At 43.1% G+C, this 18566-nt stretch overlaps 1 protein-coding gene across 1 annotated transcript in view; it reads right to left on the bottom strand.

Moving 5' to 3' along the window:
• Window positions 1-18566, bottom strand: part of tox2 (TOX high mobility group box family member 2) — an 85131-nt gene that overhangs the window by 42412 nt on the left and 24153 nt on the right. Inside the window, exon 2 of the mRNA XM_079296325.1 lies at window positions 12360-12452. Coding sequence (XP_079152451.1) covers window positions 12360-12452 — 93 coding nt within the window. The remainder of the gene's footprint in view (window positions 1-12359; window positions 12453-18566) is intronic.

Genomic DNA, 18566 nt, shown 5'->3' with positions numbered 1-18566 from the left:
TCTCAGCTCGCCGACAGCCTGAGATTGTGTGTGTGTGTGTGCGTAAGTGCGCACACACACACCTCACCGCTGTGAATCCACCGGTGTCACAGGGCGACACAGGCTGAGTGATAATCACAACACTTGCACCAACAGGCCGTGTAGTGAGTCAGACAGCAAGTTGGCCAGTCAAATCGAATCAAAGCAGCGCCACATTAGCATAATCAAACGACACATGGCAGGTAAGTCGGCCAGGAGTCGACCCAGATATTGATTTGCTGCAACAGCTACAGGAATTTCCGGAGGACCTACTTTCCCTGTTTACTTTCGGTCAGACTCAAAGTCTTCAAGATGATTTCTAGTTCTACTTTTTGGAAAGCCGTAGGAGGTTCGTGCTCTGATCAACGGCGCTTTTTGACCACAGTGTAGGTTTTTACAAAATCTCTAGAATGGAGGTGATTATTATAATGACCATGAATTATAACACAAGTTGACAAATACCGAAATGTAAGAAAGAGAGATGACTAAGAGAGAGAGAGAGAGAAATAGAAGCAGAGAGCATGAATGAGAGACAAACAGAGTGGGAGAGGAAGAGGATTGTAGCAGCAGCAGTGGCGATAGAGCCTGTGGTCGTTCTGGCTGTAGTGTGATTAACACTGGGGTCACAGCCAGAGGCCGCAGCTTGAAACACACGGCATATCAACATGAACACACACACACTCACACACGCTCCCAGAGGCCTTGCCTGCTCCTCTGTCTGACACTATTTGGCAGCAGCCATTTATTGAGGAAACAAAACACAGCTCAAGTCAGCTATAGTAGTGGCTGAGATGAATTACAGCTGCGACTGTAAGGTCAAGTAACGGGCCAGAGATGTGCCCGCTGACCACAGTAGCGTGCTGGGGGTGTTTCTCAAACTGTGTGGAGGGACCGAAAGATGGGCCACAGTGTTTTCATAGTCATGTTTCACCTCATGTAACAATAAGCCATGTGTTCCAGGGACTAAATCGACTCTAATGTAGTTGTTCAGTTGGTCAATATAAACCCCTTTTTGGAGGATTTTCTTTTCTTACATTTTCAATTAAATTATAGTCAGATTCCTCTACTATAGAGTTTACTTTTTTTTGTTTCTATCTTCATACATGACACACTCAGCGCACCAAACAACCGGCAGCACAAAGACAATTCCTTGCACCATTATTCCATTTGAAGCCCCAATTCCATTTCCACGTTATCATTCGGACTCTGATGGAGCTGTTACTCCGAGTGCAATGATTTCTGTCTGATAGCACTATTAGTTTGCTGGAGGAATAATCATTGTATTCTGCAAATGAAATTACTTTCTTTATTGCGCCTGGAAAACGGTTTTACTTGCTTCCCTAATCACATCGCGCTCGAAGTGACGGTATCTTGAAATAGGTTCTTTTCACACCTGCAAACCAGATGTTGATGAGCAAAACAGGGCGAGTAGAAAGCAATTGTACAGAGTGTCAAAGAGCAAACTGGAGTCTGTGGTGGTGCTCCTGCAGCACAATGTGAAGGAGTCACTGTGGGCACCGAGTTGTTGGAATAACAAACAATATCTAAATCGAGGGGAAAAGGTAAAAATAATTAGTTTCCACCTCAAACCCTCTAAAGCTCACAAATTATGTTTGTGTGCATCTCTTGTTTTCATCTGTGCAAAAAGAGAAATGTAGAAACCAAAAGCTGTAGTTTTAAAGGGTTTACAGGTTATGTGTTGGAAGATCTTTTTTGGGCGGGTGACTTCCTGGCTTCCGAGCAGTTTAGCCCTGCTTCTAGTCTTTATACGAAGCTAAGCTAAATGGCTGCTTTAGCTTAGCTTAGTTAAGTCAGTTTGTAAAATAGCTTGTGCCCCAAAAACATTTGATTCTGTTCTTAATGAGTTGAATTGTTTTAAACCAGCTAAATTATATCATATTGTACTTTACAGTAGCAGTTCCAGGGTTATAAAATGTGCTTCTTTTGTGTTACAAAGTCACACTGTCACCTTAAAATCAACCATATTCAAGCATTTACCCCGCTGAAGTGTCCTTGAGCAAGACCCTCAACGCCTACCTTCGAGTGTGACTAGTTTCAACTCTGAGCAAGAGGTTCATTCCATCAGTGGTCCCTGCTCTGATGTTCATTTAACATTTTGGTTTTAACACACAGAGGATGACAAGAGCTCTGAAACGTTGAGAAATAATGTCAAAAGCTGGACATGCAGTGTGGCCATATAGACACGCATGATAACAACATGTGTGCAGTCATTTAACGCGCCAAACAAACGAAATAAGAACAAATTATGAATGCAACAATGGTGTGGAAGAGCTGTTGTCTGCCAGGTGGTGGTTATCTTGAGAAATCAGATACAAAATGTGTGCATATAAAATCTCTCTCTCTTGTGTAATCTGACTCACAATAAGCAGATCTCATAACGTGCTCAGTGTGAACATACGAGCAGGTGATGTTAGAGAAAAAGGGAGGTTTGTCTGTCTCTCTTTCTCTCTCTCTGTCTCTGTTTGCTTTCCTGAAGCTTTGAGGTCATTAATCATAGCGGCAAAATCTACAGCAAAACAATTGCGCAAAGGAAAACACAGAGAGAGAGAGAGAGAGAGAGAGAGAGAGAGAGAGAGAGAGAGAGCGAGAGAGAGAGAGAGAGGGGGAGAGAGAGAGAGAGGGGGAGAGGGTGAAGGTGAGAGCGAGGTGGAAAGCTACAGTGAGATGGAGGAGTCGTGTCGAGCGAGGGAATGAAATTGTGAGATAGATTGAGGCTTGAGAAAGAGAAGGGACAAGTACGGCCTGTGCAACTGACGCACTTGACACCAGACTCCTTGTTTGCAGAGCAGAAATGCAAATACATGAGAGGGAGAGAATGGGAGGGAGAAAATAAAGTGGGAGAGGTGCTATGAATAGCTTTGTGTTTGCGTGAAGCCAAACCAATGTCAGTTTGATGCAGGAAGTGCACCACAGTCTTAGAGGTTATAAAACAACTGTTGACTGGAACACAGCATGTCAGAAATGTAGCTTTCCTTCAGACAGGGACTCGCATCTATCGTGGCACCGCAACACTTGCAATGGTGTCCATTCATTAGAGAATAAGTTCCCCTAAAAAAGGATACGATAGAACTTTTTAGAAAGCGGGTAAAAATAAGATTCCAGATCAAATTTGTACTCCGAATGATGAAGGTCCGATGTTCAGTGCCGCCGCAATGGAACTATTCTTTTACTCCTGTGTCGTGCTTTAATTATATACAGAGCATCTAGTTTGTGTTTCATGCTGCATGAATGTGTGTTCGTATATTTTGGATATCTGTATTTTGTTGTCAGGTTTGTTGTGCATATGGCTTTACGTGATCTTACAGTTCGGGTTGTGCCAATACCTGGAGTCTGTGTATCTGCCAGCACTGACCATTGTTCTCTTATTCTCAAATGAACAAGCAGCATATCCTCACAATGTGGAACTCATTGGGATACTAAAGACATTACCTTGCACCATGTACGCTGGGCCACCAAAAAAATCCCTCACTTGCCTGCTGTGACTGAATTATTTGTAACATATAGCAAAAACAGTGACTTCCATCATAAAACTGACCAATTAACTTGATTTAATGTGGATCAGTTAAGGTTGGTCAATACAGGATCCACTAACTGGGGTCAGTAGCGGGATGGTGCAGCTCTACTTACAAAAAAAAGCTTTTTTTTAGATGCATTTTGTATCCATCCTTTACTTTATGCTTACTTTGCATTCTGTGCTACGGCGTTACTAACCTGCATTGATCTACGCGAGAAGCTTTTCTCATAAGGTCGCTGTGCGCCAAGCTGCGCTTTACTGTACACACTGAATACCAAATCGTACAAACCAGCAACTGCGGCCGGGGATGTTTTTTTCAGATTGAAAGAAAGATGAGGCAGGAGAGACGGAGAGAACAGGACTTAACCCTCCTTCATGCTTACAGTGTGCGCCTCCCTCGTTTTTTCATCCCAGCGTAACTAATCGCATGTCAGTCAATGTGCCGATGGAAAGAGGCAGCAGTCAAAATACCTGTGTCAGGACTGTGGTCATTAGAGCATTCAGTGACTCGCTGTCAGGCACACACACACACACACACAGACATAACCAAAGCAACGAGTATGGGGGATGGTGTGTGGTGTAAATATGGATTGCCCGTGTGCATGTATAGATATCTCTGCTTCTGCATGTGTATTTTACCTTTATGTATTCCTTATGTGTGTGTGTGCGCGTTCTGTATAGACAACTTAAGTACTTGGCTCCAAGTGTGTGCACATTGCGTGCGTTGCCGACGTGTTTGTGTAATGTATCCTGTCCAATAATACACACATTGATCCCAGCGAGATAAAGACAACAGAGTTAGACCTTCCATAATATTTATTTTCCCATAACAGACCTGCTCAGCCACGCCCAGTCATATAACTCCATGCAGATGAAATATGGTCTGCATTACCTTTAAACCTCAACACACAGAAACTAGTGAGGAAAAACAGAATTGCCCTTCTTTCTCGACTGAAAGAGCATGAAATGAATTGGAGCAGCTGAGATTTTCTTTTTTTTTCACATTACCATGACAAATACGGCGAAATGGGGAGGAAAGAGAGAAGGGAGAGGGAGAGAGGGAGAGAGAGAGAGAGAGAGAGAGAGAGAGAGAGAGAGAGAGAGAGGCACATGACGACAGACAGAAAAGGGCAGATCAGACAGAAAGACCAAATTGTGTGAAAAAAAACCCAAAAACACATCAGCTCAATTTGTGCTCGACTCTAAGCTGAACGCTGAGAGGAGAAATAAAATAAGGGATTTAGCCGGGAATCACGTTAAACCATGCAAGTGAATGAGTCCCCAGAGAAGAGTGTTCCCTCTCTCGCTTATGATGGACTTAATTGCCTCTATCAGTGTTAAGATATAACATTCATCTCAGGTTTATTGCTTTGCTTTATGGTCTTGTCCATCACACTGAAGGGTTTCGAGAGGCTGGCCACTCCTCAAATGGCACCTTAAAATAATGAGACAGATTACAAAGCAACGAGGGGAAGGAGAGAGAAGAAGAAGAAGAAAAAAATAAAGCATCATTTATATCTGGAAAATGAGAGCATTTCTACAAGCAGATCTGGTGTGTGAGCGAGCCGGCAAAGCGGAATGTTTTTGATGGCATGCTGGTTGGATTACTCTTTTGGGTTCTGGGTCTTTCAAAATGCATGGTCCGTCGGGCTAAAGGCACACACGTCCCCCACCTCTGACCCCCGAAAGCTCTGGGTAGGTGTCGGGTTTCAGATGGCCACACAATCATGCCATTGTGCTCCTGTTAACACAATGAAAACAAAGCAAACACATCGCTGACATTCAACTCCCCCCCCGACTCCTGCCTAACCTTGACTTCCAACACAACTCAGGTGGGACACACACACATGGATAATCAAGCGATACAGTAATCCGAAAAGTCCTCAAAAACAAGATATTACTGTTGGTAATGTAAAATCAAATGCAATGGATTCCGTCTCCGCATGCACCGAACAACCAAGAATATTTAACATGAAATCAAAGCTGAACATGCTACTGGCGCAACGCGACATTGACATATCGTTTTATTTCTTTAAGATGTGGTTCTGATCTCCTAAAAACAGGCTGTTTCTCATCACATGAGGGCTTGAGAACCATGTCTGCATGTTCCATTAAATCTATTAAATCCACTTGCATTATATCATCGTGCTTACCACACAATAGGAGCCTTTCAAGGGCAGTCCCAGAGGAAGCCAACAAAGGGCCCTCTCTTTCAGTCTAGTCAAGTAATTCTGAAAGAGCCAAACATGATTTTTGTGTGTGTGTGGATCTTCTCCACCAGACCCACAAGCGGCAATTTCAGTCAAGAAAAAAAAGAAATAAGAGTGGAAAAAGTACCTGTTTTTTTCCCCTCACAACCGTATTTAAAAAGACGCAGTGTCTGGTGGAGAAGTGTCCTTCCCTAAAAGAGTCTCTGAGACAGAAGAAGCACTTTTTTTTTTTGCATATTTATTACATTCACCACAGAGGTGATGTTTTCAGTTCTGTTTGTCTCTCTGCCTAACCTTTTCACCACACAAGAATCTCGTTATTGGACAGTTCTGCAAGACTCACGATGTTGCTGAACAACATTTTTTTACATTCAGTTTTCCAATATCTACACATGGAAAATAAGCTGAGGTTATAGGGTGCTACATTTCAAATTCAGAGGATATCTAGGATTGAGGGATTGTCTCTGCGCGGCTCTCTACGTGGCAACGGGTGAGCCGGAAGCAAGCAGCTAACGGTGCTAACAGTGACAAACAGTGACAACAGTGCTGACGGAGCAAGCGGTGTTTACCTGAGGGGGAACTGGAGGGTGCAGGCATTAGACTTCCAACATTGTGGGTCGGGTCAATTGTTTCATCATTTTACAAGCGACAAAGCACAACGTTCACTGGTCCCAGCTTTTTTAATGTAAATATTTCCAAGACATCTGATACAATATATATTTACCATTTTGTAAACAACATAATAAGAAAATATGGTTGATCATAAAATAATTATTTTGCTGCAGCACTGATTTTACATAAATTTTATGGCCATAATTATGGTCACAAATCTGACGCATTTGTCTGCCAAAATCGGACGCATTGGATGCAAGATTACATTCTTGCATCCAATGACATTCACCCTCTCCCTTCAAATTATAATGATTGTCTCTTGCTTCATTCTTCAGCAGTAAAGCTTAACTTCAGCTGTTTAGGAACTGTTTTCCCAGGAAACTAACCCAGTGTGTACAAGTACAGTCATTTGAAACCGCACAGTATAGCACCACCAGGAAGAAAAAACAAAAAACTCTTTTCTGTATTTGGGATCTCACCATGTATTTAAATCTAAATGCAGCATTCAGCACCATCTAGTTCTGTCGATAGGGCTCAAAATAATTCACTGTTCTTTCATTCACTGCCATGCTGACTCCACATCCAGCCTCTGCCACGAGCATTCAGGCAGATTTTTTTTTATTGCCAATCTAATTGCACATTCCACCCTGACAAGAGCTCATTAAACCTTAATTATACACATGTTGTTTTCTACAAACATCTCCATTTGGGTCTCTCTGCCTTGTAATTGTTCAGCGGGGACAACCAGTTGAGATATCGGAGATTGAGAGTGAAGAAGAGAGAGCGAGAAAGAGAGAGGTGAGGGGACAAGAGAGAACGGGGGGGAAGAGACAGAAAGAATACCAGAGAGAGAAAGAGAGGAAGAGAGAGAGAAAGAAAGAGAGAGGAGTGTCTGGAAGTAGGTCATGCCTCTCCATAAACAAGGCATGGCTTCTAAAATAATATACCCATCCAGTGGAAGTAATGCCAAACAACCGAGTGAATGTGGAGCTCATGTAATATTTACAGAGCACTAATACATAGATGGCAGGTCTTTTTCTCAGCAACCCCCCCCCCCCTTTTCCCAAAGCCAGAGGTTTCTTTTTTCTTATCAGTTTTTTTTCCCCTGTTGCCATTTGAATTTCAGAGAAAGCCAACTACATTGATATATCTGGTAGGGAGGGGGGATTGGGGGTGTTACGATGTTGAGTTTCCCTCACTTTCTTTCTCCCTTCTTTTCTCTCTCTCTCGCTCTCTAAACTCTCTTTCTCTCGCTCTTCCTCTCTCTATTGTTCCCTCCACATTGGCTTTGGCTGTGATGTTTTTTTCACACATTTGTTACATTTTAGCGAGGGAAAGTGGGCCTTAATCCAGACTCTTTGAGGCATGGGCGATGATATTACTGTGGAGAATCGGCCTTTTAAAAGACTTCTTTTAACTCCAGCTGGTGCTGTGAGGTCACCAAGCACTTGTTCGACGTCGGGCCCAGCAGGATGCTTCTGGGCTCAGGACTAACTGGCTTTGTGGACTCCTGGCCGGGCTTTCTGGGCTTTTGACAGGGACTGGCAATGCTGCTGCAAGACGGGAAAGACTGTAAAGGAAGCCCTCTTCCACATGTTCACCAAGTCCTGTGTGGAAAAAGATTTTTTTCTGCCGGACATTTCTAGTAGCCTGCTTCCTGGATATTCGGACATTCATTTCAGCCATGTCACCTCACACTTTACATTGATTTGCGTTTAAAAAACAGCCGCTGTCACATATGACACTATGTTTTCAAACTGTCTTACTGAGGTTCATGTTCACAACACCTTAAAAACAGATGATTTTGACAATCTGTAATCACGAAATGAGATTTCTATCACGGACCATCCGGTGTCACCCGCCACTCGGCACCCAAAAAAGCATCAAGTGTCCACCCTGAGCATCTCAGTCATCGCTACAGGGACCTTCTCAGCCTGTCACTGTTGACACTTGCTGTATGCATCATTGATACCCGCCCAGCAGCAGCAAATAAATAGCCTGCCGTCAGATCATCCTGCTTGGCAATATCCCAATTATCTTGGCAATGTTTGTTTTGTTTGTTTTGTTTTTTACAGCAGACATTTGTTTTGTGTCTCTGTTTTGTTTGTTTATTCAGTTTGTTAAAATATTCCATTCTGAGCACAATTACAGTGAAACATCACTCAGTTCTCACCAACATCAAGTGCGCTGACTGTACGGCGTGACGTGGAACTTGTAAACAAACATGACATATTAAACAGGAAAATGAGTCACTCTTATTATCCCACCCAAATAAATCTGGAAAACACTAATTATAACAACATGTGCATGATCCTGACTGATTCACCCCTGCTCGCTGGCTGTCTGTTATATGTATGTGTGTGTGTGTGTGTGTGTGTGTGTGTCTGTCACATTCTTCTCCTGCTGCTGCCTTAATAGGCAGTCTCTTAGATATTCGCTACAGAATAGCGCTCATGCAATATTAATATCGCACCAAAATATGGGAGCCGGAGCCCCCACTCCATCTCTCACTCCCTACATAATTGACTATGCAAGGCTCCAAATCAGCTTGGAAAAAGGAGAGAAAGACGCACAGAGAGAGAGAGAGAGAGAGAGAGAGAGAGAGAGAGAGAGAGAGAGAGAGAGAGAGAGAGAGAGAGAGAGAGAGAGAGAGAGAGAGCCATGTCGAAACCAAGAGAAAGAGAGAGTCCTGAAACAATCCTGTCTTCTCTGCGCTATAGCAGAGAAGGGAACCTTTCCCGTAAGTATCAGTGTCAAAGCAGTGGAGCTAAGACAACAATAACAACAACTACAATGGTAGCTCTAACGATTTGACTCCCTGCAAAGAATACGCTGATGCTTATCCAGCCTGAGCTAAAACAAAGCTCCACTCGAGCAGCTTTGAGAGATTGTTCAACACTAATTGCATTTCATTATTTCATTGAATTGTACTGATTCCCGGAGTTCCATTACGGCCGACAGTGAACCTTGAACACGTTACACCATGCATGCATGTAGGTAAATGGAATTTAGCTTCTTTGGTCATCTATCGCAAACTGACGCTGTGCTGCCAAACACTGTTCAAACCCACAGAGTGTCATATTAAAGTGGATATCCTGAAGTGTCCAAAGATATCAAATTGACAGGGTTATACAAGAGGGAACGGGTAAAAGCGATGCACAAGACACATTTCCATTTGATGAAATGGCACAGTGATACTTTAAGACTATAAGACAATGTGGAATGAGGAAGATATATTTTACAACTTTAACACACTTAAAGGTTACATGTGGTTTCACACCAGCCTATAAGCAGCGGTAAGAAATGCAGCAATGTGCCATCAAAGAGAAACTGTTATAGGGCACCTTTAAGTTGAAAACTGCATGTTAATGGGTAAAACTTGTATGTAAAATGACAATTAGTAGTTTTTAAGGAAGTTAATGTACGTGAGTATGTAAGTATTGATCGTTAGTTGGTGGATTCACTCACGTAACACACATTCATACACTTTACACTCTGCACTTGTGACTTGGAAGAGACTGATTCACATTTGTAAGAAGAAGTCATAAAAAACAAGATCACCCCTTCCCTTCAAAGTCACTAATACAATAACCCCCCCCCCCCCCCCCCCAGTCATGAAGTTGCAGGACTTGCAAGATCTCTGCAGAGCACTGGGGTCAGGCCCTCTGCTCTGAGCATCTAAAAAAAAAGAAGAAAAAGAACTGGAGGCATTTAGAGCCATAATAGATGTTGAAAGAAAGCAAAGGAAAAGGTTGCGGGGGCAGAGCCAGTGGTTGGGGGGAGGGAGAGGTGGGCAGCGCACCTTGACAGGAAACATAGAGGTGAAAAGCAGGAGTTGGAGGTTAGTTTGACAGAGAGAAAAGAAGTGGTGATGGTGGTGGGGGGGGGGGGGGGGATCGCTGCGGAAGTGCCAAGCCCACTTTTAACTGAACCGAGGGTGGTGAGTGGTGGTGGTGGGGGGAGGGAGACAGAGCTAGAGATAGAGATCAGGGGGAAATAAAAGGGGTGTGCAGGGGAAGGAAGAGGGGAGGAAGGAGAGGATGGGGGAGAGGGGGGGGGGGTGCAGGGACCTACTGCACCTTGACACTTGCTCTCACCACAGCACCTGATAAGTGCAATGGAAAAACGTCTGGTTTCCTCCTGCATGTTAAGTGGTTTATATTCTCCTCCTCTCCATGCAGCCTGTAGCTGCATTCTGCTACTGTAGCGACGCTACGCCCAGGTAATAACAGACAGAAGGATACGACAGAAAGAAAACATTTACTGTCTCCTTTTCTATTGGGTTGAGGTCACTCTTTTATTTTGTTGATGAATTCTAATCCGTGTGAGAGATGTAATCTTGCAAAAAACAACAAGGCAATTTAGAAATTGTCCTTCCCTTGAATTAATGTTTATCCGTCCTTCTTAAACATGTCCCTCTTCTTTTCAAAAACAATTTCTGCACAGCGATTTAGATGCAGAGTTGTATTTGCTCAACAGAGGATCAGATGAAGGTGGATATATGTCTTTACTACCTCGTGCATGTACTGACAAGGAACTCATTCCCATGATTTGTAAGTGGGTCTCTCTACAGAACAGCATTAACAATATTCACTTTAGATAACGTATGATTCCAGGCCCTCGGAGAGGATGGGTTTCTTAGAAATGCTTTGTTAGCACTCTCCCCCTTGATAAATGATTGAGGACAAGTGGCCTGAGACATCAATACAATCTCTGTTGTAATTAAAAAAAGGTGCGCACCAACAATATTACACAGCTTTCACTTTATCTCTCTCTCTCTCTCTCTCTCTCACACTCCATCTCTGTCTCCCCCTCTCCCCCTCTCTCCCTCGCTCACCCACTCTTCCTCTCATTGAGCCCCGGAGCAGAGAAGAGATAATTCAAAAAGCACTTGCATGGAGTGAAACATGAAAAAGGGAGACATATGAAATTAAATTCTCTCTTTTCGCTCCATTGTTCTTTCATTTTCCCTCCTTTGTTACATAAATGCATAAAAGCAAGGCAATCTAGATTCTAATTATGATTTTCACAATACTAAATGATTTATTTATTTTTTTTATTAAAAAATGAAAGAAAGGTGTCACAAACAAAGCAGACTTACTGTTCCAGCACTTTGTCAAAGTCAAAGTACTGCAAGTGCTGCATCACTAAACTTAAATAAACTCCTTTCCAAGCTTCCTTGCAAAACAATCCTAAAATAAAATGATTGAAAAAGTAGACTTTGATGGTGCAATACCTCTGCTTTAATTCAAAGGAAGTAAAAAAAGGGGAAAATCAGCTAAATATTTTCATTTTCATACTTAATCAATATTTGCCCTTCCTTCATTTACAACCTAGAATAAGTCAGAAGTATTGTATCCAGAAAGCCACTGCATGCCTTTGTTCTGTGCAAACACAAATAGAGGAGAAGGCAGTTGGTTGGCCTATCAGCTGCAGCCAAACCCTTCTGTTAGAAGCTACCAGGCAGATACCACACAAACCACCAAGTCAGATAGGTGCTTTCTCTGGAGCCTCGCGGTGGCCAGCGATGGTTTGAGAATGGGGCACCGAGCAGGTCTATCAGGGTGAGCGTGGAAAGAGCTCATGAGGTGAGACGTTGTGGAAGGAGGGGTTAAAGGATGAGGAAGAAGCCGCGGTAGTTGAAGAAGATGCCAAGTTTAAAAAAACGATGGCTTGTATTGTTTCCTGGCCATGATTTAAGTCCAGGTATTGGTAATCGTCTTAAACAGTTGTTTCTGCTGTGAATCCAAGGGGAACACACACACACACACACACACACACACACACAAAAAAAATTCATCCCATAAAATGATGTCTGCACTGCTTCTGAACTGCCACTCCGATGCTGTGTTTGGACAATCTTCTTGTGCAGATGAGGGAAGGCCTCTTCGGTGGCTCTCACTGTTTAGATAAGGTGTTTACATGTAGGTATGGATGAGACCTTAGGGGGAGGGAGCAGGGGGGGGGGGGGGGGGGGTTCTTACCCCAGTAGAGGGCAGTCTCTTGCCGTCAGGGTTTTGGCGCATGGGAAGGGAACTGTAGAGCCTCACACCTCGATCTGCAGCACCGTATCTGCTCTGGAGGAGGAGAGACACACAGAGAGAAAGATTGTAATTATGATTCCTTGCTTTTTACAGAGAATTCAGCATGAAACGTCCAACACAAGAATAAAGTAGAAGCTCCAGATTTGAATTGAATTAGTTTCAAACTAGATTAAAAGTTTCTGAAGTTTTTTTCCCCCATCCGAAGTGTATGGGGTTCAAACACACTGCAGTTCTTTGCATGGTCCTCATTTTGTTTTTTTACGAGTGCTGGTTTCATAAGTCGGAGAGCCTGCCCATTGGCCGCCATGTTAAATCACATCACTGCATGGTGATGTACCACACATAATAACTGGATAAGGTTGGCTCAGAAGCGGCACTAATGTAACTAAGCTGTTGTGTTCGGCAGCCAGAAGACCCTGTGCTCAGCTACACTGTACTCTACTGACTCTGTCTTCCTATATATGTATGTATATATATATATATATATATGTTACTTAGATGATAATTAGAGTGTGCTGCCGGCTCCTCCCTGTTCTTGCCTATGTGGGTTTCAGCAACACAACCTGATGGAGTGACGGTGGCAAAGCCCACAGCAGTTGGGAAGCTAATGATTCGCAACAAGTGGTCCCTGCCAGGGAGAGACAGTGCAGCTAGGTGTGGTTCACACCGTGGTCCACAGCCTCAGCGGCGATACATCCCAGGATTCACAGCTCCCCCTCCCTCCTTGTCTTCATCGCTCTCCTCGCTCAACTACCCACATCCCGCTGCACCTCTGTGATTCCTTGATATTCTGCGTTTCTTACATTAGCATCTCTCTTCTGTAACATCTGGTCAACAGGCTGCACGCTGTTTCTGTCATTTGGTTTGTTCAACAGGGGTTAATTGATAAAATAAGCTCCTTCCCTTTTTTTCTCCTCTGGTGTTTGAGTCTTTTTTAGCTTCTGTGCGCTGCCTGCTGTTAAAATAAATGCTGCAACCGGTGATGTGGAAACTGGTTTCTCATAAATAAGAGGATAAAACCTGAATGTGTATTTGGTCATGGCTATGTACAGTGTGTAATGGCTTTGCCACACTTGATACATGCAGTCTGCTAATGAGGATGTCGATTATTGGAAATCACACAACGCAGCAATCTAGAGCAAATATCACATCATCTCTCTCCGGTACTTCATCGTTCACTTGCTTTACCCTGTCTCGCCTTCTTCTCTTTTTAGCCTTCATTCGTTCACCTCATCCACACAAAAACACCCAGGCACACATGTAATCACGCAGACACAAATACATTCAAGGGCAGGGCTTCAGATTGCAGTATTTTACTATATTTTAACAATTGAGCGAGAAAACATCCCTGAACCAACCATAACTGGCCCTGCCTTTCACTTCCAGTCAGTCACATGGTGCGGGCGGACGCATGAGCGGAGCAGCAGGCCTCGGCTTTTATCGTGGAACCGCCATCAACGCACCTAGATTGCGTTTATGGGCCCAAATGCATCATGATTATACCACGCAGTGAAACCTGCAAGCAATGTAAGCAAACACGTATGTAATACACCACCTATGAGACATACTGGAGAAATAATCACAGGCTCAAAGAGCATGATTTATACCCCAGAAGAAGAGTTCTATGAAGAGCAGTATACAGTACTAACAGTAAGCTGATCTAATGGCCTATCACAGTGACAGGCTATCCCCTGAGGCAGTGCGAGTACTTGCTGTGTAAGGTTTTGATTTCCTGTGCTCATTATAAAAGGTGAAAACAGATGAGTAGACAGCAGCGGCCATCCCGTCGATATGGCTCGCATAATGATGACACGGCGTTATTAAAGAGAACTCTCATTTACAACTTTCCTCTGTGCTGCACCGTCCTGACCAGGGATGCACCGATCGCACTTTCTCAGTCCCGAAACCGATACCTGGGCTTTGGGTATTGGCCGATACAGAGAACCAATCCGATACCAGTTTTGGATGAATAGGCTGTATATGCCTCACTGTGGGGAAGTGACTGGATCATTCTTTAACGTGTAAGGCAACATGAGACTTTCCTGACTTTGTAAAACAAAACCACTGAATACATTTACCAAATTGCTGTTCATCATTAAATAATAAGTGGTACACCAGCAACTTGGTAGAAAGGAATTACAAGTCATGTGTAAACCTTTTAAATGTAGCAACAAATTAGTCAAAACTTACACAAGTATTAAAATTCCAGAATATCATGAATATAATTGAATAGATAAGGCCACTTGTCACGATACCCTAAATAGCTATCCTAAAACCCACAGTTACCCTTTACTAAAAATGTACATTGATTTATTTATCCCAATGTAGGTATTCATGTGCTATTCATAGCTATTTTAGGTCATAATCAGCAACATCATCCTCGAGTCAGACATGTATTTTCCCTTCTACCTTCCAGAGAGCTACTGTACACTAACTACATCCCTCAATGGAGACATTTTCTTTCGTGGCCTGTTAGATAGCTTGCCAGCATCGCAGCTAAATGAATGCCTCGCAGAATATAGCTGCTTTAGCCAGCGAAGGACCCACAGTAAGTGAATGTTTGAGATTTCTCCAGTGTGCCAGGCTAATCTGGCCCTGTGGCATGCCATTACGGGGCTAATAACAGCTGTCTGCGGCCTGGAGGGGACACAAGCAGGCCTGGCTACGCTAACTGGCCCTGACAGACTCATTAGGAGTGCTGGCACCAAGAACAGCAACAGCCAAACTCCTCACATTTCCTTGCTGGCTCACAACAGTTTGCAAGTGCAGAAGCATTGTTCTCTACACTTGTTCTCTAACACCTTTCTTCTGTTATGCTAGTCCTCAATTCAGACGCTCTCACCCCTGTCACCTCTCTTTCACTTTCTGGCTGGCTCTAGGTTTCTGTGATATTTCTACCAAAACCAGATGCTGCCAGCTGTTTACCATCTCTGCTTTTTTTTTATTTGTTGATGCCGCACACCCACACTCTAGTTCTGACCAAAATAGAGCAGAAGGCAGAGCCACTTGTTTTGCTCACGCTACTGCAATCCTCTCTGAGAAAAGTAAAAAGGTAAACTAAATAAAAAAACGTGAATAAATGAGTCTGTAGCTCACTCAAAGTTTCTAACTGACGTTGGTGTGCAGCCACAGGAAGATGCCGCACCGCACCAGGAAGAGGCTGGCATCCTCTGAACTTTGTATCAGTTACTGTAGCTGCCGGGCCCGTTCAGGGACAAGAGGGACTTCCCCAGGCAGACAGCAAAGCAAACATTGTCCTGTCGCTTGGCAGAGTGGAGCCAATCAGTACAAGCTGAGCGGGCAGACAATAAACACAGAGAGCCAATGACGGGAGTCTGGCTGTAGATCCACTAACAATGGGGGGAAAGGGAGGGGAGGGGGGGGTGCACAATTTTGGCTGCGATATGCTTTCACGCACCTGCCATGTGACTTTAGACTTCAATGCTCTCGTACAGATTGACATGATGCTGATTATACACTGACATACATGACAGCTTCAGATTGTCAATCACGTCGAAAAGGGGTATTCGCTAAAATAAGATAAAATGTTGCATTTTTTTAACAACAGTGAGAGATTGAAATGTCTACCACCACATTGTAGAATTAAGGCCAACTGATACTTATGATCGGCAAACATGTATGTTGTCTGATTAGAAAAAAGATATTCGCAATATATGTTTAACTGGCAGCATTTTTGCACATAAATTGCACATAAATCTTTGATTGATATCTTTGTATTTATGGTTATTATTCAACCATATGTAAATACGTCGTCTCTTATAAAACAGAAAAGATTTAGATTCCACTGTAAATAATGTATGATTAAAAATAATCAAAGGAGAAGCAAAAAGCAGAACAGCTGATGGATAATAGAGCCGGACAGATTTTAATGGACACTGAGAATAATAAAAGTCTGACGATATGATACACATTCATCATCTTTGTTTTGCTCCAAATCAGCAGCCTGAAGCACAGTAGACGCCACGACACATCTACTCATTAGATATCGGCGTTGCCTTTTTATTGGCGGGGGTGGTGGGGCAGTGCAAAGCCAAAGGCACAGCTGTGGGGGTATAGTTACCTGTAACGTTAGCTGTTGCATGTTATATTATTTACGCAGATCTGGACTTAATGGAACACATGTGCAGCCGACATTCTTCCCAGATTAGCTGAAAGGCTCGGACACATCAGACTCCACCGATGAGAGGAATGCAAGGGCCTAGACCGGCTTATGAGGAAACCCTATCACTCATCTATAGTGTACAGTAATGTATGCACACACACACACACACACAATCAGTTATACATTATGGAGACGGTGCTCCAAACTGTACAGCATGCACACAACAATGCATGCTCACTGACACCAGAAGATCAATAATACAAAACATTACTCTCATTCCAAATTCAGTCACTACATTGTTGAATTCTGCTGCCTTTGGGCCTGTTCTTCCTGATATTTCAACTGGGAACATACATTATCCTGTCGGTTCTGTTGTGTAAACATATTACATAACATCAGTCGGATTTCTGGCTGCGGTGGTCTGACAGTCAATAACAGAGTGTGAATCACCTTTTCAGTGGTTTTTAGAGACTTATGTCTGAGACAAAAAACAACAACTGCTGTGTGCAACATTGGTTTGCATGTTGCGATGAATCACCTTCCGGAATATGTTTTGCATTGAATGTGATACAATTTAATTTGAAGCCAGATGATTCAAGTATTTTAAATATTTTCCATGGTGCTTTACATCAGATACTTTCACATCCTTCTTAGCTTTAGATTTTAAATCATAAACTGAATTTCCAGCTCAGATGTGAAGGGTGCACAGTACTGTATGTACTACAATCATATTAGGATTCTAAAAGAAATGTGTTTGCTAAGCCAGTACTTGTGCGATATAGTGAGTCGATACAAAGCATTGATTACTAAATGCTGGAAGCTACAGACCTGAATTGCGAACAAATATTGATGCATATTGTGCGTACCCCTGCACATGTTTACTAGGAATGTTTGTTTACAGTAGATATTTCTTTCAATGTCTCCAGAGACTGTAAATCAACAGATCTGTCGCCTTCCATTTGGTTGTTTTTGTATGTATTATTTATCTCCAAACACCTGCAGTGAGAGAGAAAGACAGACAGATGAGTTGTGTGTGTGTGTGTGTGTAGGTGTGTGTGTGTGTGTGTGTGTGTGAAAGAGATGTCAACTGAGGCCTAAGCAGCTCGACCGTAACCAGGACATGAACCCGGGGGCTACCTGCCTCGGGCCACTACTGACACTCAAACTACTGATCACACCGTTGGGAATATCCAGCCAACACCAGCGTTTGAGCCGAGGCTATTTATAGCTGAGCGCAGCTTTTACACGGGCTCTCCATCCGTTCCCCGTGTAAACTCCTGTGACTTTGTACGTACGTACATGCTCACGCCTGTGCTTTAAAAGGTGGGAACAAGTGGCTCTATAATAATCGTGAGTTCATCTTTCTTGTTCTTTGAAACTTGACTTTGTGCGTCTCTACCTGTCTCTACCTGTCTCTACTAGCTACGGAGGGTTGTCACAGAAAGTCGATTCCGTATCTACTGGAACAACAATGCAGAGCTTGGCTGCATGTTCTCAGGCTGGTAGATAGGAAATTCAACAGCACCATCTAAAATTGCAAAAGCTTAGATTCAGAGTGCAGTCGGCTGAGTGGATTATTGAGTGGATTCAACTTTGCATTTAGTTTTTTAACTCTCCACACAGGAAAATGGAATAAAAGTTATAGATGTAATTGAAGATTTTTGCTCCAGTCAACAGTGAAGTATAGTTTGTTGTAGGATTTACCAAAGTGCAAAGTTAAAGACTAAATTGGTTCAGCTAGAATTAAAGAAAGAAAGTAGCATTTATACACTGAAGCTGTACGTCAGAGAAAAGCAATCAGTTGATGAATTATGTCTCTTATTTACATCAAAGCCAGTTTTAAACATGCCACATTGACCTCTATAACCCTAACCTCTTACAAAGGACAACATGAACATGTGTCTTTCTGCCCTTTGTATTATGTTTGACAGAAAATGAGCAGAGATGGAGCGCGTTAATACAGTACGGCCGGTGCCCTTGCTCGCTCTGATACAGAGGGGGAATCGGGAATACATCCGTTTAGA

The sequence above is a fragment of the Melanostigma gelatinosum genome, assembly GCF_949748355.1.
Source record: "Melanostigma gelatinosum genome assembly, chromosome: 3".
NCBI lineage: Eukaryota > Metazoa > Chordata > Actinopteri > Perciformes > Zoarcidae > Melanostigma > Melanostigma gelatinosum.
The sequence above is the reverse complement of the archived record's forward strand: the minus strand, read 5'-3'. Positions and strand labels throughout refer to the sequence as shown.